General features: G+C 46.1%; 1 protein-coding gene across 4 annotated transcripts in view; it reads left to right on the top strand.

The window, feature by feature from the left end:
• AP1G1 (adaptor related protein complex 1 subunit gamma 1) overlaps window positions 1-26,789 on the top strand; it is a 691,372-nt gene that overhangs the window by 430,836 nt on the left and 233,747 nt on the right. For all 4 annotated transcript variants that reach the window (XM_085636792.1, XM_085636794.1, XM_085636795.1 and 1 more), the window contains one exon: window positions 2,443-2,532. In XM_085636792.1, the coding sequence (XP_085492918.1) occupies window positions 2,443-2,532 (90 nt within the window). The remainder of the gene's footprint in view (window positions 1-2,442; window positions 2,533-26,789) is intronic.

The following is a 26,789-nucleotide window of genomic DNA, read 5'->3' as shown; positions in this document are numbered from 1 at the left end:
TATCCTCCAACTACCCAACTTACCTCTCGCAGTGGTGGTGGCACCTGAAGAGTCTTCGTCCCCGAGCTTGCAGTTTTTTTCTAAACCGGAGATTTGCTATTGAAATCAATTGAGCGCCCGAAGGCTCAAAAGCACCCTGTACCCAGCCACCCGAGTGGCCCTGGCAGTGCAACCTCTACACCTATCTACTTCCCCACTTGCCCTGAGTAAGTGACCAGGAGCCCAGCTCCCACAGCTGCGTGGCCTGCTAGTCAGCAGCCACCAACCAAGGCCCCCCCCCCCCCCTACCTCTCATAGGATAACATTGGGCCTAACTCTCTCTGCACCCGGCCGCCCTTGTGCTGCTGAGAGTGAACCAACTGTACCTACCTGACCCTGGGAGACACCTGAGTCTATGCCCAGAACCTAACTCTGCCAGTCGAGTACTTACCTTTAAACTGATAACTCAATTTTCTCCATAGGGTAACATTGACTGGCTTTTCCTCAAATTTCTTCTAAGTGTGGGCTTTTCAAAACTTAAAATATTCACCAAAAATCAGCCGAGTAACGAAAACGAAAATACTCACCTGCTCTTAGGTGAGCTCCCAGTGCTGGATCTTGGTGCCCAGCACTGACTCTGAAAAATACTTACAACTGTACTTACCAGTAACCCATATTTCTTCCATAGGAAATCATTGACTGTTTTTCTGTGAAATTTCTTCTGTCAATTTCTGCAATCTTTAAATATTCTTTAAAAATCGTATAATATCTGAAAACGTAATTGCCTACAGGTTTTGGATAAAGGTCCCAGTACCGAGTTTAGGCATCCAGTACTGGATTACAAAAGTAACAATAACCTACTATACCTGCAACTTGAATTTTCTGCCATAGGGAATCATTGACTGTTTTCTATGAAATATTTTCTGTCAGCTTTTAAAATAGCAAAATATTGTCTAAAAATCATCACAGTAATTAAGTCGACTTTTATCACCTGATTCCAAATACTGACCCAGGACTGAATATAGGATCCAGTCCTGGAATTCCAAAAGTTATCCTAAAAGTAATCTGTGGCAAATAACTTGAAACCTCCATTGAACTCAATGCATTATTGTGTTTAGAATTGTGTTGCCTATTGCAACCACTTGTAACTGTCTACAAAAGTCAATTGCATATTGCAAAAGTATTTATATAAAGCATCTCATTCTGAGACAGTATATTTTAATGCCTATTGTTGGTTCTAAAATAAAACAAGCATATATATTTTTTTATATATAAACCATTGGCCTAGAGTTCAGTTATTGAGTGTGTGAGACCATTTGCTGGCTGAGTGTGTACAACAAATGCTTTACACTGTCCTCTGATACTGCCTTACTGCTCGACCAAGCTACCACTTTAGAGAGTAAGGTTATATCTAACTTTAGCCTCTGCCAAACCTCTGGGGACTGTGGACTCTGTACACCCTGTACCTATTTGGAAACAGTATATACAGAGCCACTTTCTCACAAAACTGTATTACAACTGTATATTTACTGCAAAGTTTGTATCACTTACCTGTGCCAAGCTTGCTTGGTTCTAGGAAATAAAATAACTAAAAGAATATTTTATACAAAAACAATTGGTCTGAAGGTCAGTCTTTGATTTGCTGACTGTGTACAACAAATGCTTAACACTGTCCTCTGATAAAGCCTTACTGCTCGACCACACTACCACAAATAGAGAGTGAGGTGCTATCTACTTTACCTCTGCCTACCTTTTGGGTCCACTGGATTCTGTGCACACTATACCTCACTTTGGTATAGTATATTCAGAGTCCGCTTCCTACACTCACCAATGGCCATATTTATATAAGTAGTTGGTTTGGGATCAGATGAAAGTTTTGTAATGTAGTTATTCTTTTGAGTTTGTTAAGAAAAGCAGCTATCATATCTAATTGGCATGTTTATTCAAACTGTTTGCAAAATATAACTTTGAAACCACAATTGCTTTGGACTCCTAGCTTATATCATTTTGTCAAACATTTCAACTGATGGGTGTTGTCTTAATGATATAATGCTTCTTGGCCATTTTCAGATAGCCAATGTATGGGTTACACCCTTTGAGGATTTTGGCATGGAATATACTGGCTTAATGTATTTGTTAAATCAACATATAATTAGCACATTTTTTTTGTTTGGTCAAAATAGGTTTTGAGACATATATTGGGGAAAAAAAAGTATAGAGGCTGAAGGAAAAAAATAACTGCTGAACGTTCAGATTCTATGTCATAACTTTTCTAAATGATTAGAGTTAGAATACATATGATTTGTTAATATTTATATTTATATATGGGTAGGATGAGTTTCCTTCCTGGACTTTAGAAACAAGTAGAGATGTGATTGTTTTTTTAGCCTAATCAGGTTTGTGCAGTGGAAATGAGTGATTATGCTAGGATCATTAACTATGTTTTCTTCTTTGCTCCTTCAGCAACCTCTAGTACAGGTATCCTCTTGGTGTATGGGAGAATATGGAGACCTTTTGGTGTCAGGCCAGTGTGAAGAGGAGGAGCCCATCCAGGTACACTGAATTTATGCAATATTTTAGGTTAAGACGGGTTGTAAGATGGAGAAACAAGGGGTAGAAATTGATTGCTCATGGAAGACTTGGGTTAATTGCCAGTAAGGGTCACATGGTTGATTAAAATATTTAGTTTTGTTATGTAAATAAAAAATTATCATTTGATTCTGTATCATGGGAAGTTCTGTAGATTAACATGATGTGCAGAATATCATTTGCTGTTGTGCAGGGAGGGAACCTTGAGCACAAACTCCTTATGTAGCTGTTCAGAAGAGTAGAAACCATTTTTGTCATCAAGTAGTTGTGGCACCCTCAGCTGCTATTACCCACAGCTTAATATTAATGTACTTTTTGTAGTCACAGGAGGAAAGGGCAATCTTGTTTTTCTATATGACTAAAAATATTTATTGTAATATAACCAGTCAAGTTTTTTTTTTTTATCGCTTTCAACTTTTGCAAAATCTGTCATCCCAGGAGAAACGCCTCGGCACACTTGCGTGACAGCAGCCCCATATCAGCCCCCTTAATTAACATCATATTTCGTAAACAAGTGCATTATTTGCTGTAGATAGTTAACACATCCTTGGAATAATACACTTTCTCTAAGAACCTCAATTGGACATGGTCTGTAACAGATCTAGAAACCAATAAGTTACCTAGAAGATCTTAACTTAATTTTTCAGGCTTCTTGTTCCTAGGAAAGACAACAGTGGTATTCCCACAAAAAGCCCCTTACAAGTAAGGACCAGACAAAAGAAGGTTTCAGCGCAAGCCACAATACTAACATTGCCACCATGTGACCCCTAGGAATGCCACACTGTGCCTCCCGAACAAAATAGAAAGGCTGCCACTCCTCAATGTGAAAAGTTGGACAAATTGTTTCATTTTTTCTCTCCATGACCTAACACAAATTGTAAAAATAGTGCCAGAATCCCACGGAATACTGCTATGATCAATCGTCACCACCACAGTGTTAGACATTTACATGGAGACAACTCATTGGAAATTCTAGTCTAACATACAACAGTATGTGGTTGACCTTCATTGGATCTCAAGATAGCAAATATGGAATTGGATGTCAGAATTTCTGCATCTCCACACCTACCGCTCCAGCTTTCAATACAGAATGGTGTGCGCTACCATAGCAGTGTGGAAGACCGAGAGTAGTCTGTCTGGCAATACCAATGGATAACAGGCTACAGTTAGACTTCTTGAAGATTATCACACAAACTCCATTCATACTATTTTTCTTAAGAAAGAAAAAGTATATTCAAGTGTGATACCTGCGATTAGTGCTATAAGCATTAGTACCATCAAGTTTGTGCTCGAGAAATGCCCTACTGATAGGTCTCCCTAAAAGTAGGTTAGCAACATAAAAATTTGGTCAGTATGCAGATGCTGTGCGTAATGCTTCTGTTTTCCCTTATGAGCTCAATGTATTTTCAATACTGTCTTACTGTACTTGTTCACCTCTACACCTAAACTCTAATAAATACCCAACAGGGAAACGTATCGTATATTTGGCACTGGTTAGAAACTAGGAATTGTGTCTAGATGTTTCATAGATCAGACAGACTGCAGCAATCATTTTATATGCTGTCTCGAGATGTTTGGATTTCTTCCCACCTTCAACTTCATCATGCCCTAACCCTCAAACTTGCCTAGAGAAAACTGAAAATACTCCACCAAAACAGCTCCTCATAAAAAGAACCTAACCACTGCAAGCTAAAAGTATCACAGTGTAAAGGAAAGACTTGCACATTCCTACATTCCCACTAAGTCCCCAGAAAATGCAGCCTGAGGTCCATCTCTTGCCCCTGTAGACAGCAAGCAACTTAAAGAGCTGGAGTGACAGCAAACTGCATGTATATTAACAATTGCTTACATGCACGACCTTTGTCTTTCATTTCCTACATTGACCCTACTCCATTCTCCTGCACCTCCACATACATTGATCATTGAGTGTCTACCACTGTAGCTGACATCACTAGCCAAGGCAAGCTTTGGATATAGTCATAATGTGGTCTCTTGCCACTATTCATCTGTATATCAAACTGAACAACCATTAAACCTGATCAAAAATTACCTCATTATAGCAAAAAGTTGCATGATCTTGTTATAAATGCTTATCTGAAGAGCATCTTGTACTTGCAGTCCAACATCAGTCTCATAATACTAAGAATTTGTAGTACAAACTGAACTATAGGAATAGGCGACCTGCACTATTTTTATGAAAGCATTAACTCATTACTGAAAATGTTGTTTGTGGCATCCTACTCAACTAGATATACACAACACTTTGGTATTAACTGGGACTTGATTCTTGTTTTGGGAAGCTAAAGAGATGTACACAATGATATATGTTATAAATGATGGTGCTGTACTCGCACAGGTGGTTCCGAAATATGACCTAAACCATGAGAGTGAAGTGTGAGTTGTCTGTGGTGTCTGTCAGGATCTCAAGGTGAAATATGTTGCTGCATGTGCTGCTGTAGATCACATGCTATGCATGTTCCTGCTATCTAGTGTTGGGCTTGGACATTACAAGTTGTTTTGATCACAAGGTTACTTGTGATACCTGTAATGCACGAGGGCATAGACTCCACCTTAGATTTCTTTGTCCCACCGTTTTGGTTCAGAATGCATCTTAAGCGCTCCAGGACGTCAGCGGCAAAATGTTGGTATTGAGACACTATAATCATTACCCCCATCACATGAGAACATTGTGCGACTGTTGAACACTGGAGATCTGAATCGGACCAAAGGACTTTGGGACCAAGTCTTATGAGAATGACTTGTGGGGGAGGGGGGCATGAAAGGATACGCCTTATTTTTTTTTTCTTTTCAAAACTGTTTTTATTAAAAGTTTTACAACATACATCTGAGATAATAGCAGTGTTGCATCCCACGCAGGGGAGCCAAATAACACCGTAATAGACTTAAGACCGCAAAAAGTGCCATGACCAGTAGAAATCCAGCTCCATCTTAAGGAAGTGGTCTAGATCAAGGGTACAGTGTCAAAACATTGTGGAGCTGGAGAGGAGGCTTCTCTGAGCCAAATCGTGAGGCAGCGTTCGTCCGAGATTGTCCCGTACTCTGTAGAACAGCACATCTAATCTATAACATGGCCGACAGGACACCGAATAAGCAGTAGGACTTTACCATGGTACCTCAGATGAACAAAAGAAAAACAACTAGGAAACCACAAGGAAAAAATAATCAAAACATACCTCCCTTAAACCCACCCCCCCTCCCTCCCCTTGGTGGCGGCAACAATCATACAATGCATAGGTCATATGGTATTGTAATCGCGATCAAAATTGAAAGAGGTGAAGCGCTCTTATGGAGGCGGGACAGACAGCAGAGGTTAGACCTCAGGAAAGGAAGGCGACCAAGGGACCCCATTTAAACTCAAAGTTCTTGTAGTTATCCCTAAAGATATCGGACATACGCTCCAAGCTAAGCAGTTTCCAAAGCGGGAGTGCCAGAGGCAAACAGCTGGTGCCTCCTTTTTCTTACATGCGGCCGCCAAGGTAATCTTAGCTGCTCCAATACAGAGCCACATAATCATTTTCTCAGCTCTGGTCTGATGTTCTAGGGAGGGATCCCGAAGCCCCAGAAGTGTGTGCGCCATGGTAGAAGGGATGGGATAGGATAGCCCAACATAACTTTTACATGCGCCAAGATTTCCTCCCAAAAGGGGGCGGATGGACTGGCAATCCCACCATATGTGCTGAAAGTCCCCTAGGAGCCCGCAGCCCTTCCAGCACCCATCAGAAGAGGCGGTAAAAATTCGACGCAACTTGGCTGGATGTAGGTACCAATCCATCATGGTTTTCAAGTGCGCCTCCCTGAGTTCCGTGGATTGATTAAAATGCGTAATGTCAGACCATAAGTGCGTCCATTCTTCGTCAGAAATGGGCCGCTGTAACATATGTTCCCACATGGTCATATGGCGTGAGGTCCGGGCCGTTGTAAGCAGAAAGTTATATAAAAAGGTAATGACCCCTTTCATAGAGGAGGTCCTGGTGAGGAAGGCTTCAAACTTTGTGAGGGGTTGGGTGGCCCAGTGCATCAGCTGAGCATAGTGGTATCTTTCCGTGGGCCCTACCTCATAATCCCGTTTACAATTGTCAAAACTAAGAAGATCAAAACCATGAAATAGGTGTGTCAGCGCTAAACAGCCACCCTTCCTCCAAGCATCAAAGGATCCCTTATGCAGAACCAGAGAAAAAGCGGAATTAAAATGGATCGGCGTGAAGGGGGAGGGAAACGAGGTCCATCTATCGTCATGAGAGACAGAATCCCAAACCCTGAGGGTCGTGCGCGTGGGAGTGTTGATGTAGGTGTTTTTAGGCCTGTCACATCTAGGGCGCCAGATCAAATCCCAGATTGTCCTACCGGTCACGCTACGGTCCATGTGCAACCAGTGCTTCTCTGATTCTTGTTTAGACCACTCAACTAATACCCTTAATTGCGCAGCTTTATAGTAGAGTTGGATATCAGGGAGCCCAATCCCCGCGGGGGCGACGCAGTAAGGCGTAAGAGAAGCGAGCACGTCTCCCCGGGATTAGACCTAATCGCCAGCGCCAAGGGTTCTATACTAAGGGCGAAAAGTAATGGTGAAAGGGGACACCCTTGCCGGATGCCTCTGGAGTGGTGAAAGGGAGATGATGGGACCCCATTAACCAGACCCTCCAGGATTTCGCGATTTCGCGGCTTGCCGCGAAATCGGCACTTTTGTAAAAATGCCGCGATTTTTACAAAAGTGCCCGCGAAATCGGCACTTTTGTAAAAATGCTGCAATTTTTACAAAAGTGACCTAATCCCATAGTTGATGATGAAAGGTTTCTGGAACGTGGCCACAAAATAGTGTGCCTTTGTCCATCAAAGCATGTGTAACCACAGAGGTTTAAGGGTGCTCAAAATCTTCTTGTTCTGGAAAAACAACTCCGCTGTCCCGTTTTCAGTTATTTCATTATTCAGCAACCATTTATTGGGACGCAATGTGTTAAAGAAATGGTAGAACAGTGCGATGCCAATCCAACGCAACCTGAGCCCACCCCAGATCTGCTCCGCCCTCCCTCAGGCCACTCAGCCAGCTCCTGGCTGCCCCTGTAGAGCTGTGGTGTCCAAAGACAAGTTAATGTTAATCAAGGCCCAAAGTGGGGGCGAGAGTGTGTAACGATGTAAGGAAAGAGGGCTCTAGAGAACGAAGCTGTTACAAGTTAGCTCTGATGCGAAGAACAGCGGCATGTTTACCAAAACAGACATTACTCCGGAGTTGAAAAAGCCCTGTCCTCTACACTTTCAGTGATTCATTATTCTACAGATGGCAAAGTACATATATTCCAGAAATAGAAAAGAATGGAAGCGAGGAGGATACATGAAAACGGTGCAAGAATGCACCTGTGTGAATAAAAGGTTCGCGCATTTTATTCCCGTAAATGAATACATTGAAGTCTTATACTTGACTTTGTAAAAGTTCCCTGTTGAAATCGGAAGGGGGATAATTAAAGGCAAGTCAGTTTTTGTTCTCTCACCTTCCGGTGAATAGAGAGTTCCTACCTGCCGCCTGCCCCCGTGCCGGAGAGGGCCAGCCTCTCCCGACTATTAAGGGCTGGACCTACATCACTTTCTTTTCCATCACACGGCAGTAAGAGTCTCATTTCCACCTGTCACTCTCATTGATTTACATGCATAGGAGGCTTTGCTACAATTGTTTTATTATTTGTATCTGGGAAGCAGCCAATACTCTTGATCAATAAGGCAGTGAAGCATACATTAAAGAGGTGCAGTTGTCGGTAAGTCTCTGCATTCTCGCCCGGAGTACTTCAGGGCCCGCAGAGGGGCTTCTCTGGGGATGCTTCTGATACAAGACTCTACACACTGGCATTAGAGACGGCCAAGAATGATCGACTGACGTTGACATGTAGAGGTGTCAGAGGGTGTAGAAGAGGCAGTGGGGCCAAAGGTTTAAGGGTGCTCAAAATCTTCTTGTTCTGGAAAAACAACTCCGCTGTCCCGTTTTCAGGTATTTCATTATTCAGCAACCATTTATTGGGACGCAATGTGTTAAAGAAATGCAAACGTGGTATTAACATATAAATATTGATCTGAGTCCATTGGGGACAAGCTTGTAACTGTGTTCTCTGCCTCTTGAAGGTCTCATAGCATCTACAAAGCTAGCTTCTGTGAGAAATGCCTTCTGGGACAGAACAAGTAGTCGAGAGTAGCTTGCAGAGCCACACCCAGCAGCAAGAGTGCTAGGGGGCCATGCTAATGGAAGACCAATGTGCTTTGCAAATGACAAGAACTTGAAATACAAGGCACTTCAACCAGTGAGTTTGCAGTTCAGATCACAGGACTGGACATATTGCTTATTACTTAGTTCTGAGCAAGCATGAGGGAGAGATCTTCAAAATGCACTAGCATCAAGTATCTTCCAGGTAAGGAAAGGTTGGCGGTAATTGCAGTGTTGCGCTGTCGTGGCTTAGGCTTTGGATGCATGGATAACGCGCTACATAACAGCATATTGGCAATGAACTACGATTCCCACCGGGCCATGAACTCTTGTGTAGTCTGGACAGCTGGCCTCCATCTTGGATATCTAGGCATACCTTCGCTTGTGGTTGATGTCATCTTGGCTGGGCAATTGTGCTACAATCCTGATATAGCCGGGAGCTTGCTAGGAGGACCATGGATTTTCTTGACAAGAACCCTTTGATTTCCTATGGATTTGTATTGAAGGACTTTAGAAGATTGAGAGAAGTACTTCAGGAACAATAATAATAATACATTTATAAAGTGCAGGGCTACCCGAATGCGGGTTCCCGTCGCTACCAATAAGGAACAGATGCGCTTTAAAATAAATGGGCAGTGGTAGGATTTCAAAAGGTTTGCATACTAATAAAGTCAGTTATTTTTCTCACAGTGGACCTTCTCGATCCTGCTCAAAGGGCCATGGCCTGTCCACGAAAGCGGTGTCCAGCCGCCCTCAGACCTTAAGGTGAGAAAAGGGTTACGGATGTGCCAAACACCGGTCCTGCAGTGTGTCAAAAGGTGTGATAACTGCTACCAACCTATACTAAAGCAAATGGAGAATTGCATTTCCAAAGGATAACAGGCTTCACCTGTGGGCTGCTTCCTCTGTTCCATATTCCAGGTTGCCTATTCAAAGTGGAATACTCTGCTAAAAGACTTTCCATTGATTTAAGGCTGAAAATGAATGATTATGAGTAAAATAAAGTGCCGCAAAAATGCCGCTAAATTTCCATATTTGTGCCGCTAAATTTGCGAATCCATGCCGCTATATCCTGGGGGGTCTGATTAACTAATACTTTAAAACGGGGTTGTAGATAATTAGCTCTAATCATGGTAATAAATTTCGTCGAAAACCCAAATGCTGTGAGGGTGTGGAAAAGGTACGGCCAGTCAACCCTGTCAAAGGCCTTTTCTGCATCCAACCCCACAAGGACCACAGTTATGTGATGCCTATTGGCTTTTTCAATTAAATGCATGATACGACGGGTGTTATCGTGCGCTTGACGACCTTTGATAAAACCTGACTGGTCCGGATGTATAAGATTGGGCATAATATTATTCAGGCGTTTGGCTACGATGGAAGAATACAATTTTGAGTCTAGGTTTAATAGGGCAATCAGCCGATAAGACGAACAGCGTTGGGGGTCTTTCCCCAGCTTGGGTATCACCGAAATCACGGCCTTGGCCATAGAGCCGGTGGTGGTACCGTTTTCCGCTATAGTGTTAAAAAGGCGAACAAGATGAGAAGTAATATCTGGGGCAAATGTTTTATAAAAGAGTGCAGTATGACCATCCGGCCGGGGAGCCTTGTGGAGCTTCAGGGCTTTAATAGTCGCAACAACCTCAGCTTCTGTGATAGGAGCCATGAGAGCGGCATTCCACTCGTCCAATACCTGGGGTATGGGTAGGGTCCGTAAATAGTCTCGTTGAGCAACTGGATCCAAAGAGTCCCCCGTATAAAGATTTTAATAGAAAGTCCCAAAGAGGTCAGCTTTCCCCTCGTCATTATACGTAACGTCCCCTGTTGGTCCCTTGATGCCACCTATATATTCTCTCTCCCGTTTACCCCGCAGTTGTCTGGCAAGATGTTTATCAACTTTATTACCCTGGGAGTAGCACATATGCTGCAACTTGAGGAGTGTAAATTCCGCCCTATTGTTATAGATAGCCCTGAGTTTGCCCCGAAGTGCCGTGAGGTTACGTAGAGTTTGTCGTGTGGGATTGTGTTTGTGAGAACGCTCAATAGCACTCAACTCATTTTCCAATTGTTCCCGCTCTTTAGCCCTTTTCCTATTCAATGCCGCATTAAGGGCAATACATTCCCCCTGCATGACAGCTTTAAAAGTATCTCAGGTAGTAAGCTCTGAAGTATCTTCTGGACGGTTAGTCTCAAAGACACGAGTGATAGTTTCCCGTAATTTAGTACAGGAGACCCTGTCTCGAATTAGCGATCGGGGGAAGTACCACCTGGAATTATTTGGGGAGTTCCCATACCAGCTGAGGCTAAGGGACAGCAGACTGTGGTCAGACACAGCCAGGGGGAAAATCTTGGCGTCCTGTAAAGTTCCATGTAGAGATTGACCAATAAAGATATAATCAAGGCGTGAGTAAGTGTTGTGAACATGAGAATAAAAAGTTTAGTCTCCCGTCTGCGGAAATAGAGTGCGCCAGGTGTCCAGAAGCCCTAAGTCGTGAAAGCGTTGTTGCGTGGCTTCCGAAAAGGAGCCCAATCCCGAGCGCTGTGTGTGACCTGTCGTGATCTTTTCGCCAGATCAAATTAAAATCTCCCATGAGGATTAGTGGCCCATCTGCGAAGTCTGTCAATTTCCCCAAAAATGTATGTAAAAAGGACGTCTGGCCCGTATTGGGAGCGTATACCACGGCCAAGGTGCTGATTTTCCCTCGCAAGTGCCCTTTAACCATAAGCCAACGTCCATCTGTGTCCCTCTGGACCCCCAGCGGTTGAAATTGGGCAGAGGAGCGAAATAGGATAGCCACCCCTCTGTTTCGTATGGGCTGAGGACTTGTATATTAGTGGAAAATGTTTGTGTTTAAGGCGCGTATCCTCAGCTCTGGCAAGGTGGGTTTCCTGTAATGCTACAATATCAAGATGATGGTCCTCAATCTATTTCCACACCCTGTGGTGTTTTGGGGGGGAATTGAGCCCCTTGACATTCCAAGTACCAATAACAATTGGCATCATGACAGAAAGTAAGCACCACCGTTCAGCCAGAAGCCCCCCGCCACCTAGGAACCCAATCCGCCGACCCACCCCTTGAAGCCATGAACATCCTTGTCTTCCACTGGCAACGACCCAATAGTCATACATCTGCACAAACCCCTGCGTTAAAAGCCGCCACCACTACCCACCCGCACCCTACCCCCCCCCCCCCTAAACAAAAAAGAACAAAAGTAACTGGATAAACCGTACATACATTACTGGTGATCCCTCCGCCAGGGCGGAGAGGCCCTGCAGGGCCCAGGTGGAACATCAAGTCCGAGGACCCCGTCCATGCCCGCCCCAGTGCGAAAAAACTGTATCAAGAGCATATTTGTGCGATTAACTGAAATGTTCCAAGCGAGTACCTCATTACAAGGCAGTGTCACAGTAAGCGCTGCATTGAAAGCGCTGTAGATATGAAAAACATCAAAGACAACCCCGTGAAAGCTATAACAGGCCTTAAGACATTGCTAACCTGTCTTGGCCGTGAGGACAGACTGTAAGAAAAAAGGCAGCAACAGGGACCTTACTGCATAAAGGCCACCAAGTCCATGACCCCCTCCGCTACGAGCATAGAGGCGAAGTAGTACTGCAGAGGGGCGTAAGCGTGAGGCTAGAGGGGTAGTTCAGGTCATAGCCAGAGTCCAACGGGTGTCCCCAGGTGCCACCGGAGACACCGAAGAACGTGATCGATACATGGATGGTCAAAAAAGCGCAATCCGAAGTGCAGAGTGTTAGTGGTTAGCGCCGGCCCTTATGTGATCCAGCAGTCCAGGCAGAAGCCTTTGTAGAGCTTCGGGAGGATTCTCCCTTCTTACCGTGCAGTGAAGTGTCCGCATCGGTGGGGAGACCCAACAACAACATACCTTCCTGCAGGTCGGTAATATGACGTCGTTTGTTATGGTAGTCAAAGGAGAGCCCAAACGGGTGGGTCCATCGATACCGGATTTTGTCATCCTGCAGTTTAGCGGTGACTGGTCTGAGCAGTTGCCGGCGGGCAAGTGTAGATGGCGAGACATCTTGGAAGATGGCGCAAGAATGGCCCGGAAATGAGACGGAGTCTTTTGTCCTAGCAGCCTGGAGAACCGCCGCCTTGAAGGAATGGAACTTTGCTAAGACGTCGCGGCCCGCTTCTTCTCGCCGTGTTGCAGCGCTCCCACGTGAAGTACTCTGTCCAGTTTTATTTTAAGAGTCTGTGGGGCTAGGATCTCCGAGAACAGACCCACCATGAAGGCCTCCAGGTCCGGTCCCTCCACGCCCTCCTCCAGGTCTCTGATGCGTAGATTCTCTCTCCGGGCCCTGTTTTCAAGATCCTCAGCCCTAAGTTGCGCCTGTTGTAGTTGCTCCTGGAGTGTACGAACATCCTCCCGGAGCTCGGTAGAGAGTTGTTTCTGTTCCTGGTGTTGCGTTTCAAGGTCCAGGATCCTGGAGCCCACAGCTTCAACATCTTGCTGGAGGGAGGACAGGCGATCCGTCAGATCCGAACGCAGTTGCTCAATAGAAGCCTTGATATCCTGACTGATGTCACTGCGCAATTCAGATTTAAAGTCTCTAAACATGGCCAAGAGATCAGTTTTTGTAAGGACCATTGCTGGAGCACCTGCTTCGCCCCGAAGAGTGAAACGTTTTTCTGCCACAGCGAAGAAATTCGAGAGTTTATACGGTGGGTGGCCCTTTGATTTCTTAGGCGGCATAAGGCTAGGCCCCACAATGCAGCGCAAACAACTCCAAAGAGAGCGTGGGATATTTGACATCCATGGAGTGCCATGAGGTGACGGCAGCAGCCGTAGATTAAGCATTGGAGAAGAGATGTATTTCAGAGCCAATACCGGATACTCCACTTGAGGCGAGATTACCTATCATCCAGTGGCAAGAGAGGGGAGTCGCTTGTCAGAAGAGTCACAAAACCAGGCGCGCTCGAATAGGCGGGTGCCTATAGGGAGCCCAGAGAGTCCGGCAGTCCATCTGGAGCAGTAGCGGGCGCAGGAGGGTCCATTAGGTGCAACAAGCAGCCCATTCGCAACCTCAGGCAGCGTGGTAAAAAAGCCCTTTCCTGCCAAAGCGAGCGAGCATCAGTCTCCACACTGCTGCAGCGCGAGGAAGCACTCAGGCAGACAAGACCCCAGAAAGCTCCTGGCAATGGTACAGTGTATGTGGGGCCAGGCGCGGTATACAGGAGCTCAGATCCGCCCTCCAACTGTGAAACCTCCAGTTGCAGTAACCATTAGATGCGGGAAGCGCGGACGGCCGCCAATTGAAGATAAACAACCGCCATGTTAGGGTCAGGCAAAGGCGAAGGTCGCTGCACTCAGCTGCTGCTGAAGAAGCGCCTCCCGCATCAAAGATGCCCCACAAGCAAGCATTACCTGGGGGTAAGCAGCGGTCCTCACGGGGTGTCCCCCGCCACTCGTAGCTGCACGATCAGGGAAAATGCCAGCGATCACGGACGCCGCGCCGCCATGTTGCAACATGGCGGCGCGGTCGTCCTCCGTAGCAGCGGTGGCGGGAAACGAAGCTCCTCCCGGCGATCCGGCCAGATAAATTATCTCCACGGGTGCCTCATACTTCCCCCCACGCTAGAGGCTGTCGGATTCAGCGCCCCTGGGTGCCTGTGGTTGCACTGTGCCGCACTGATAACGTGCGCGGACCGGGAGTTGAGACGGATTAAGTCCGATCGGCCATCTTGCCCGGCCACGAGCCCCAAGGATAAACCTTTTAAATTCTTCCATAATTGTAGTAGTAAATTTCTTTGGTCTGCCCAGAGGCGCGTCTTCAGCCTCTGTCTCCTGATGGTCCCAGTTGAAGCTACTTGTTCGACCTGTGAAACTTTTTAGTGTAAAAAGACCATCCAGTTCCGAAGTGATAGGCCGTGGCCACATTGTAGAATGTAACACCAAGGCTGTTCTGAACGATCATCCAAACATGAAGACGTTAAGAGAACTTGCCATAATGTTAAACGGGAGGGCCCGTTGGTGTTCTGGGGACCTAAGGGGAAAGGTGTCCAGAATGTCTTTCATGGACTCTGGCATCTTTCCCCAGTGCCCTTGATAAAACCCACTTCTAGGACAGAAGTAATTCCTTGACTTTGTCAAATAACTCATTTAGAGGATCTTCCTTCCAGATTTCGACCTTTAATGTAGCATCAGTTCCTGGGCCAGGAATAACTTTGAGAGAGCCCCGATTTGCCTCCAAAGAGGCCTTGGCAGTCTGGGCTAGCCCCCTTCTAGCCAACCCAACATGACTCATCTTTAGAGGCATATATGTATGAAAGTGCTCCTTTTTGTATGGTTATCCCCCACTTTTTGCCTGACACCGGATTGTCTTGATGTGCCCTGGGTCCCTGACAATCGGGTTCCCAGGGCCTGTTTTCTTTCCCAATGCTGTACCTTTGTACCCCCAATTAGCACATCTCTGGCCTTAGGTAAGCCCCTTGTAAAAGATACCATGGGTACCAAGGGCTCTGTGACCGAGGAAGGCAGCTATTGTGCCATCCTCAGGGGCACTGCACATTAACCCACATACTCTGCCACTCTAGGCTGCTTGTTATGATGCAGAGAAAAATTAAGAATCGACATGGCACACATCCCTGCGTGCAATGCTGCAATCTACTGCCCAAGGCCTAGGTAAGTCACCCCCCTAGCAGGGGGCACTAGTCCTAAGGTGAGGGTACAGAGACATGAGCCCTGTACCCCCTACAGCTTCGAAGTCTATTCGCAGACATTGTAAGTGTAGTAAAGACATAACTATATGGTCTGTGAGTTGGTCACAAGGAACTCCACAGATCCATAATGGCTTTACTAAAAACTGGGAAGTTTGGTAGCTGACTTCTCAGCACTTTAAACCCACACTGATGCCAGTGTGGGATTTACTGTAAAATGCACACAGAGGGCATCTTGGAGATGCCCCCTGAAAAACAACCAGCCCTAGTGTGGTTCTTGAATGGCTGCCTGCCATTTGCCACCACCAGACAGGTTTCTGGACCCCTTGGTAGAGGGCCTCTGCTCTCTGGGTCCAGAAATACAGCCCATCCTGGGTAGAGATGTCATGCTTCCTGCCCCAGGATGGGTTGGGTCCACGAAGGGGATGCTTCCAAGGTCTGCCGCCTTTGTAAGCAGTCCCTGCCTTTTGCTACCCCTAGCAACTGACCCACACTGATTCTGCCCCACTTTGGGCGGGAGAATTGGTGGGAAAACAAAGCTTGGAGGAGAGGTGTGCCTACCTTTGCCCATCCCATTCCTCAGGTGAGGGACTTGAGGTGAAGCACACATCTCAGTCTACTCCATCTTGAAGATGAGGGGCCCGAGCCAAATAGGAAGAAGCTCATGCCTCCTTCCCACTGGAGGGTGGCAAAATAGGGCATGTACCCACCCCAAGGAAGGGCACATTGGCATCAACCTGTACCCCCTCTAACGCGACCCTCAATCTTGCCACCTCAGAATCTAGGAAGAAAGAAGGACCGAAGAGCTGTGCTGACCCGAGAAGAAGGGGACAACTACAGCTTTTTCCCCACCGGCCTGTCAACTCTGAACTGACTGAGGCAAAACCCAGGCATGTCTAAACTATTCTTGCAGATTGTTTACTTGCATGCAAACCGATAACCTTCTTTTCCGCATAGGAATCAATGTTGTGATGGGTTTTTCCTAAAAGTTTTGTTGAGTTGAACTTTTGCATGAGAGGAAAGTAAGTGTGCTTTAATTTAAAAATTGTCGTACTTAGCTGTAAGTGACACCAGCCAGTGTGGGATACCATGGCATATCACCTCAAGACCTAAAAGTAATCCAAAAGTAATCTCATTGTATTTTAAAAGCAAAACCTGTAAACAATTCCAGTACAATCTACAATTTCAGTGCTGTGTACAGCTTTGCATTTGAAAGTGTTCTTACTTACCTGTGCCAAGTCCTGCTTGGTTCTACAAAATAAAATACATGTATATATTTTTATACTTAAATAATTGGTCTAGACTCTGAGTGTGTGCCATCAGCCTTGAGTGAGTTAACACAATAAATGCTTAACACACCCCCTGGATAAGCCTAACTAGTCGCTCACACTACCACAAAGAGAGCTAGCTGTTAGAACTTGTCTAATTTAGCCTCTGCTGTGCCACTGGGGACTACCTGGACCCTGTGCACACAACACCTTTCTTTGGTATTGTATATACAGAGCCAGGTTCCAACAATATCCTGATATATTCAGAAATTCCTACCTGACTAAATGTGCAAACCATCATGAAGTCAAGCTTAACGTGGTAGAGATAGAGGATGACTTCCTAATTGCGACTGTTAAAGACTGAGCATCCTATCCAGCGGTTGCCTATTTTAAACTGCATGCTGCAGTGCACTACAGAAAATTTCAAACACCCTGTTGTGGAAAGGAAAATTATTCTCTTAGCTTATCTTTACCTGGTAAACACCACTCTTGTCCACACATACAGAGCGAGACTATGTAGTCAGAGGAAAGAGCATATCAAACGATTTTATTCTACACTCGAGTGGGCACAGGTCCGCATAGTCTCTAGGAGGGTGTGCCGGAGTGAGTTGACCTTTGACATTCGAGACAGCTACTTCTACAGTATGAGCAAATCACGAGGTGACAAAAAGCAGTCAATAAATACAATATACATTAATTTCGGATAAGACATGAGACACCTATGGTAAAGAGAAACATGACTTTCTCATGCACTATCACATGTGTCTCTGAGAAACAATGAAGCACCGTTATGCTTTCACATGTATTGAAACTAAGGCGTAGGAAACTGGACGTGTGCTAGAATAAAACACAGAATAAATGTTATTTACAATTAAATGGAGAGCAAAGGCTCAATCCAAATTATGTCCTAGCAAACCCTCCTTTTGAGCTTTTCTCAAAATATTTGTTAAACTATATGAAATATCTTGTGGAGAGGGAAAAACTACTTGTTCCCCACTACCATGTTTGCAAGAGGGATTATACATTACAGGTGTTAACTGGGTACATGTAGGAGGCTGCAAAGTAAGCACAGTTTCATCAGTATTCATCAGATTTTGTTCTTGTTGCATCAGCATGGCATTGTGTGTCTTGGTCGAAAGGGAAGGTGGTTTGCAGGCGGAGAGGCACAATGAACAGCACAGTGGGAGACATTGAATGCAAAGACAGCACTCTAACGTACTACCACCTATACAAGCCGCTATCATCAGTAGGTTTCTTCCCTATAATATCCTGATACCCCAAAAACCATCCCGACCAGGTCCAGATACCAGGCTGTTGGTGTATTTCAGCACAAAGTTGGTGCAAACTTTGTATTGCAGATTATACATTGGCGGCATTATCCAGGATATAAAAGTAACAGGAATTACCGATGACCCTACAGACCCCTCCCCTGTCTGCAAGGATAATGTTTAAAACAATGCAAAGTGGAAGGGGTCATAAGGCGGTTAGCCTGCATCTCAACAGTAATATTAGCGAGAGCACCTGCTGTTTTATTGATGACAGCAACAACTACCCTTGTTAACTTCCTAATTTGTTAACTATTAACTATGCCAACGAAGAAGAAGAACCCTCTGTTAAAATCCTCTTATTGTTCCAAAGTTGTCTCGGGCTGATCAACTTCTGCCTTATCTACAACTCTGAAGAAGCGAGATAGTTCCACCTCTCTTTTCCTAAGTTGATGTATTTTATGATAATTTGATGGTGCAACCTAAGTTGGGGGAAAAAGAAAGGCAATATAACAAATGCCCAACCATCCCTTGGGAAGCTAAACATAGGCCTTATTCCCATAAACCAAATAAGTATTAGATGAGGGGCGGTGTTGAGGTGGTATTCAGGGGTATGATCTGCTTCCAATTACTAGTACCCACGTATCTTCTTCCTTTTCCCGCTACAAATTGAGGCTCTTGAAGCAACTATACATTTATCAGAATCACCTTGTCCCGTGTTGCATTTCTTTTCTTAAATACCATCAACCTATGTGTCATGCTGTATCTGTAAAATTCCTGTTCCTCTAAGATGGTCCCCTTTAATATTGTGCCATTCCAACAAAGGGTAGCATTCGAGCCAGAAGCTGTAACATTGAAGGGGTGTACTTGCAATGTGGGATCTAAAAGCTAAAGAAACAGGTGTATCATATAAGTAGCACCTTTATGTGCCATATAATTGGCTTCAGCTGTATGGGTGACATAGAAGTCCCAAAGCATTTCCCACCACCCGGTACAAGATCCATACTGAGAGAATGGATAAGGGATGAAGGGGACACAAGGTTTTGCTGAATGCGGAAGTAATCCACACACTCGACAATCAGTAATTTTCAACTCGTTGTGGGTCCACTGAAGTGAATGTATTATTGGCATAATAAGAACGATGCGCTTGCTTGTGAGGTGTCAATGTGACATGTGAATGTTTTTGGGGTGTTTGTGTCAGGTCAAGCAAAGTATGGCCTGGGAAATGTTCATCTAAAAACCAAGAAATATCTAGTATGCCTACAAAAATAATGAGGACGAAGCAAAGTATAACCTTGTTTGCAAGTCCAGGCAGGCGGAGGCGTTGCCTAACTATCCGTGTGTGTTCTTCTATTTCTTGCGAAGAAATAATTCTACCAAATGGGTGCAGTTCCCTGATCTATCTGAGGGTGTATTATGTCCTACTCTACCAACTTTAATCTTTTATAGTTGTAATAAAACTCAAGAGACCATCCCTAAAGATGTACCTTCCACATTTGGTCAATCAAGCGACTCAGCATATGTGCTCAATGTATGGGGTGAAGAAGTTTACAGCGTCCTTATTTTACTAACCCTGCTGAGCGAGTTAGTCCATTAAAGTTGGCACTCTTGAGCACCTGGCAGTTGGCACTTGCTCAGTCCTAAGCACTTTCTTAACTAATCCTTTTCAATTGTTTCAATGGCACAAATTGTACCTGCTTGCACCAGTTTGCTGTTGATCTTGAAACAGGGGCAGTGGAGAATCTCCAGCTCCAGCAGCTGCAGAGCTTGGGCTCTCTTTAGTTCTGCATCCCCAAGGAGGTCACTATCACTGGAAGGCACACATTCTGGTATTCTTTGTACTCCTGGTCTGGAAGGCCTTCCGTTACCCACTGGTCATAGGGCAAGGGCAGAGGTGCAAGCTTGCAGTGAGATGTGTGAACCCATTTCTTGCTTGCGGCAGCCTTTACCACAGTCTGAGTGGCAAGCAGCACCTGCACTGGTCCGGGGCTCAAGGCACTTTTTGCTCTGATAAATTACGGGTCAAGATACAACTGCCTGCCTTGATGTTGTGACCTGGTCCGTCAGGATGAGGAGGCAGGTTGACCTTGGCCTGTTGATGAATCAAATGCAAGTCTTTAGTCATTTGTTCACAATAGTCCAACAGCAAAGGATATTCAATTTCAGAAAACTTATTTGGTCATGGTACTCCCCATACATTAGCTGGCCGCCCATTACCACTTCATAAGGGGACAGGCCCATTGTACTATGCACGGTGGTCCTAATGGATAACAGAGCTATTGGCAAGGCGTCTAACCATTTAAGACAGGAACTGGCACATATAGTTTGGCTTTCAGAGTGCCATCATAACGTTACACCAATTCTGCTGATTGCTGGTTATTGGCAGCATGGAACTTCTGTCTTATCTGTAGTCCTGAACACACCTTTTCCATCACTTGCCCAACAAAATTAGGCCAGTTGTCACTCCAGAGGCCCCTTGGAATTCCATAATGAGGAAAGTACTCCTACAACACTTTGGCAGTACTTATTGTAGTATCATTCTTCAATGGGTAGGCTTCTATCCATTTACTGAACACACTACCACTAAGACATACTTCAAGTTGTAACATCTTTCTATTTCTATAAAGTCCACCAGAAGGACTTCAAAGGTAGGTCTGGGGTTGCAAAGTGTCCTGACAAGGAGGGCGTAATCTTCCCTGGGTTGTTCAAAGCACATAGCATACATCTTTCGACTAGAGCCGTGGCAGTTTTTGCTGTGTTAGTGTTATACCATACATCATTCAGCACCTTTGCTGTGCCCGTAGCACTTATGTGGGCCGGACCATGTGCCATGTTCACCACTGCATTTACATAACAATTTAATAACATCCACCTCTATTCCTCCTACAAATCACCCAACCTCCTTCATTCAGCCTCCCATGCGACATCCACTTTTCTTTCTCCTCTGGTGAGGCTTCTGCCTGTATATCCCTCTCACATTGTAGAGTGTTGTTAAACATTCCCACCTCTGGTACCTATCTGGCAGATCCTGGTACATACATTGGGCATGTGTTTGGCTGTGCAGTCCCTTTAACGGTCTCATCTGCAAATGCATTACCCATCTGTCATCCGTGACCTTTTTGTGTGCACTACACTTCATAATTGCTCATTTCTTTGGTAGTGTCAAAGTGTCTAATAGTCTTAAAATTAGGTTTCCATGTTGGATGCTTGTGCCATGAGAGGTTAAAAACGCTCTCTGCCCATTGTCTCCCAAAGTTGTGGGCGACCCAAATGCATACTGGCTGTCGGTATAAATGTTCACAGCCAGATCCTAGCTCAATTCACAGGCACTAGTGAGCGCTACACGTTTTGCAGCTTGTACTGAATTTTGTGATATTCTATGTGTTTCCACAACTGTAAGTGTAGTTATTGTGTATACAGATTGTGTTCTCCCATCCGGTAATTTTAAGCAAGAGCCATCCACGAACAGCACTCCTTGGGGTTGAGTTATGGGAGTGTCGGTCAAGTCTACCCGTCTGTTTGTTTCCTCCTCTGTAGTGAAAAGACAATCCTAGTCTTCTCTCTTAGCTTCCAAAGAGAGGGGTAGTATTGTGTCTGGATTCAATATGCTGCAACACTTCAGGGTAATGTTTGGGCTAAACAGAATCAATTTGTATCCAGTTAGATATTCACTGGTGAGGTGCTGTGTCTTTGTTTTATTCAAAAGTATATCAACAGCATGGGGTACCATCACTGTGAGATCTTTCCCTAACACAAATCCTTCACGCTGCGGCATCTGCCGAAGCCACACAATGCAAACAGCTTGGCAAAGCTTTAGCTACTTGGTCCAAAGTGGAAGAGAAGTAGGCACAAGGCCTATTCCTTCCCCCTTGTTCCTTTGTCAAGACAAAGTGCCCAACCGTCTTTTTCCATGCACAATAGGATGACCTAATGGCGGAGCAGCACACAAGCATTTTTCAAGCGCCATAAAGAATCTACACACATCTGTCCATGGTAAAAGCTCACACACATCCTTTGTCGTCAATGCTAATGAAGGTTTAACCAAAAGTGAACAATTCTGTATACATGGTCTACAAAAAGAGGCCATGCCAATAAATCCTCTTACTTCTGTTTGAGTACCTGGTTTAGACCTATGCTGAATTAGTTTTATTACATCAGGGTGCCATCGTCTACCCACCTTTGACAGGAGGTGGCCTAAATAGGAGACCAATTTCACAATACAGTACTCCGCCAAGGGTTATGGGGATTGTGGTGTATAGTACACGGACTGGAGGGGGTAGGTCACCCCGTGTGGATATGCTAACACTGCATGATTAGTGCGGGGAAGGAAAAGAAACATTTTTTGTATATAATCCTCACACACTCTAGTAGTGTCATGCTTCATCATTGGGTTCAACCTGACTTCTAAAGGTTAGGGTGGGCTCGACCATATTTCAGGGAGCACTTAGAAATAGAGGGTGACCAGGGGGCTGAACTAGAGATTAAAAATGCCTCACCTTCTCCTAGGTATCCCCTTATTCGTGGAGAGGGTGGGGGGGAGCTAAAAATAAGGTAAGGGATAATGTGAACATTTATGGTCCTATGACCCTATATTTCTGACCAACCTGTTTCAGCCCTACGCTAAGGCCTAACAAGGTCCGGGGCTTTCATCTGGTAAATAAGTCACAGGTGTAACTTGCAGAGTAATGTCATGCACTAATGTAAGGGCAGTGTTAATACTTGGCCGTCAATTGTCTTTCTGTTGCGTCGTCTGCAATAAAGAATCCATAGCAGGCATTACGTGAAGTTCTAATCCAACACTTAAATAAGGTGAAGATGCATATCACAGTTGTGAGAGGAAAAGCAGCATGCATATCCCACTGCATGCGTGTGTATTACAAAGTCGCGACAAATGCATATATTCTCTGTGCACCCCGCCTTCGGGTCCGGCAAAGAAGTCCACAACAAGGCCTTCAGGCCACTCTGGATCGAGTCAGCCTGCCATCGGTGCCAAAACCCAAGCTCCACAAAAGGGGGTGGTGATGGACGGAGCATCAGAACAAATCAAACACTCACACCCAGTCAACAGATCTGGGTTTGATCCATCACCGTTCTTTAGCCCACTCTGCCACCCCAGTTCAGACATAGCCATATGCAAATCAGTCCGACCCTGTGCCTCATGGGAACAGTCCAGCCCGAACTGCCAAGCCATGCCTTCCCTGGACCGGAAACAAGCTTCCTAGGACCGGTTTCTGGCATTTCAGCCGTCTTCAGCCAGGCTTGCTTGAATCCAGTGGCAAAGTGAGCAAGGGACTCACGTCTGAGCATACCCTGCCAACTTATGGCGAACAAAGCGGTACAAAAGGGGGTGGTGATGGACGGAGCATCAGAACAAATCAAACACTCACACCCAGTCAACAGATCTGGGTTTGATCCATCACCGTTCTTTAGCCCACTCTGCCACCCCAGTTCAGACATAGCCATATGCAAATCAGTCCGACCCTGTGCCTCATGGGAACAGTCCAGCCCGAACTGCCAAGCCATGCCTTCCCTGGACCGGAAACAAGCTTCCTAGGACCGGTTTCTGGCATTTCAGCCGTCTTCAGCCAGGCTTGCTTGAATCCAGTGGCAAAGTGAGCAAGGGACTCACGTCTGAGCATACCCTGCCAACTTATGGCGAACAAAGCGGTACAAAAGGGGGTGGTGATGGACGGAGCATCAGAACAAATCAAACACTCACACCCAGTCAACAGATCTGGGTTTGATCCATCACCGTTCTTTAGCCCACTCTGCCACCCCAGTTCAGACATAGCCATATGCAAATCAGTCCGACCCTGTGCCTCATGGGAACAGTCCAGCCCGAACTGCCAAGCCATGCCTTCCCTGGACCGGAAACAAGCTTCCTAGGACCGGTTTCTGGCATTTCAGCCGTCTTCAGCCAGGCTTGCTTGAATCCAGTGGCAAAGTGAGCAAGGGACTCACGTCTGAGCATACCCTGCCAACTTATGGCGAACAAAGCGGTACAAAAGGGGGTGGTGATGGACGGAGCATCAGAACAAATCAAACACTCACACCCAGTCAACAGATCTGGGTTTGATCCATCACCGTTCTTTAGCCCACTCTGCCACCCCAGTTCAGACATAGCCATATGCAAATCAGTCCGACCCTGTGCCTCATGGGAACAGTCCAGCCCGAACTGCCAAGCCATGCCTTCCCTGGACCGGAAACAAGCTTCCTAGGACCGGTTTCTGGCATTTCAGCCGTCTTCAGCCAGGCTTGCTTGAATCCAGTGGCAAAGTGAGCAAGGGACTCACGTCTGAGCATACCCTGCCAACTTATGGCGAACAAAGCGGTACAAAAGGGGGTGGTGATGGACGGAGCATCAGAACAAATCAAACACTCACACCCAGTCAACAGATCTGGGTTTGATCCATCACCGTTCTTTAGCCCACTCTGCCACCCCAGTTCAGACATAGCCATATGCAAATCAGTCCGACCCTGTGCCTCATGGGAACAGTCCAGCCCGAACTGCCAAGCCATGCCTTCCCTGGACCGGAAACAAGCTTCCTAGGACCGGTTTCTGGCATTTCAGCCGTCTTCAGCCAGGCTTGCTTGAATCCAGTGGCAAAGTGAGCAAGGGACTCACGTCTGAGCATACCCTGCCAACTTATGGCGAACAAAGCGGTACAAAAGGGGGTGGTGATGGACGGAGCATCAGAACAAATCAAACACTCACACCCAGTCAACAGATCTGGGTTTGATCCATCACCGTTCTTTAGCCCACTCTGCCACCCCAGTTCAGACATAGCCATATGCAAATCAGTCCGACCCTGTGCCTCATGGGAACAGTCCAGCCCGAACTGCCAAGCCATGCCTTCCCTGGACCGGAAACAAGCTTCCTAGGACCGGTTTCTGGCATTTCAGCCGTCTTCAGCCAGGCTTGCTTGAATCCAGTGGCAAAGTGAGCAAGGGACTCACGTCTGAGCATACCCTGCCAACTTATGGCGAACAAAGCGGTACAAAAGGGGGTGGTGATGGACGGAGCATCAGAACAAATCAAACACTCACACCCAGTCAACAGATCTGGGTTTGATCCATCACCGTTCTTTAGCCCACTCTGCCACCCCAGTTCAGACATAGCCATATGCAAATCAGTCCGACCCTGTGCCTCATGGGAACAGTCCAGCCCGAACTGCCAAGCCATGCCTTCCCTGGACCTTGCTCACTTTGCCACTGGATTCAAGCAAGCCTGGCTGAAGACGGCTGAAATGCCAGAAACCGGTCCTAGGAAGCTTGTTTCCGGTCCAGGGAAGGCATGGCTTGGCAGTTCGGGCTGGACTGTTCCCATGAGGCACAGGGTCAGACTGATTTGCATATGGCCATGTCTGAACTGGGGTGGCAGAGTGGGCTAAAGAACGGTGATGGATCAAACCCAGATCTGTTGACTGGGTGTGAGTGTTTGATTGGTTCTGATGCTCCGTCCATCACCACCCCCCCTTTTGTACCGCTTTGTTCGCCACAAGTTGGCAGGGTATGCTCAGACGTGAGTCCCTTGCTCACTTTGCCACTGGATTCAAGCAAGCCTGGCTGAAGACGGCTGAAATGCCAGAAACCGGTCCTAGGAAGCTTGTTTCCGGTCCAGGGAAGGCATGGCTTGGCAGTTCGGGCTGGACTGTTCCCATGAGGCACAGGGTCAGACTGATTTGCATATGGCCATGTCTGAACTGGGGTGGCAGAGTGGGCTAAAGAACGGTGATGGATCAAACCCAGATCTGTTGACTGGGTGTGAGTGTTTGATTGGTTCTGATGCTCCGTCCATCACCACCCCCTTTTGTAAAACCCAAGCTCCGGCACCGAAAAAGAAGCCTTCCTCCACCTCCCTGCTGACTACTGCCTCCACATCCACTCTCTTGGCACCAAAACCTAATGGTACCGACCCCTCGACTCCGAAAAAGCCCTCGGAGCCGAGCAAAAAGTCGCTACCGAAGACTTAGGACTCTCAACCTTCGGAGCCGAAAAAACAACCGGTTCCGCAGGCTCCTGCAGAGACTAAAAAACCTCTCACTTCCAACGCCAAAGGAGCACAAATCCACCCCAGATTCGGTGCCACGCAAGCCCTCGGAACCCAAAAAATCGGCGCCGAAAGACCAGCCTCCATCAGAAGAGCTTTTTAAACCAGATCCCACCCAAAAAACTCTTCTAAAAGACCCAAGAACAGGTCAACTGACTCTCAGTTCCAAGAAAAGACCAATGGACACGCCTATACCGGCTCCATGTCCCCCTAAGAAGAGAGACATTGCAACATCTCCTCTCAGACTCCCTTCTCCACCTCCTCTTCCTCCACCACACCACTCTCCTACACCATTTCCTCCACCAGTGGACGATGATGACACCTCCGATGACACTGGGGAGGGTGCAGACAATGAACCACGTGGTGATCCTTGTCCACCTTCTACCCCAGACCCCTGGGACGATTACAATACACCAGATGTCCCTAACGTACCACAAGACGACATCTACCCCTCTAGACCTTCCCTTCCAGAGGATACCATAGGTTTCACCCAGCTTGTTCACAGAGCTGCACATACCACGGGGTTGACTTGCATACAGACCCTGTGGAAGAGGATTTCTTTTTTTTTTTTTTTTTTGAAAACCTTTATTTCGAAATTCAGGACACAGCTATTCAGCCGACAGCCCGAAGGTTCGGCAGCATTGCAAGTTGGATACAGTAATGCGTCCCAGATAAAGTACGAAGAGTAATGCAAAGGTCCAATTTTAAATAAACACAGAGAAAACACACAACAAACCCCAGCAAGGCAGAA

The sequence above is a fragment of the Triturus cristatus genome, chromosome 12 (assembly GCF_964204655.1).
Source record: "Triturus cristatus chromosome 12, aTriCri1.1, whole genome shotgun sequence".
Lineage (NCBI taxonomy): Eukaryota > Metazoa > Chordata > Amphibia > Caudata > Salamandridae > Triturus > Triturus cristatus.
Note: the sequence above shows the minus strand (reverse complement) of the source record. Positions and strands in the feature narration are given on the sequence as shown.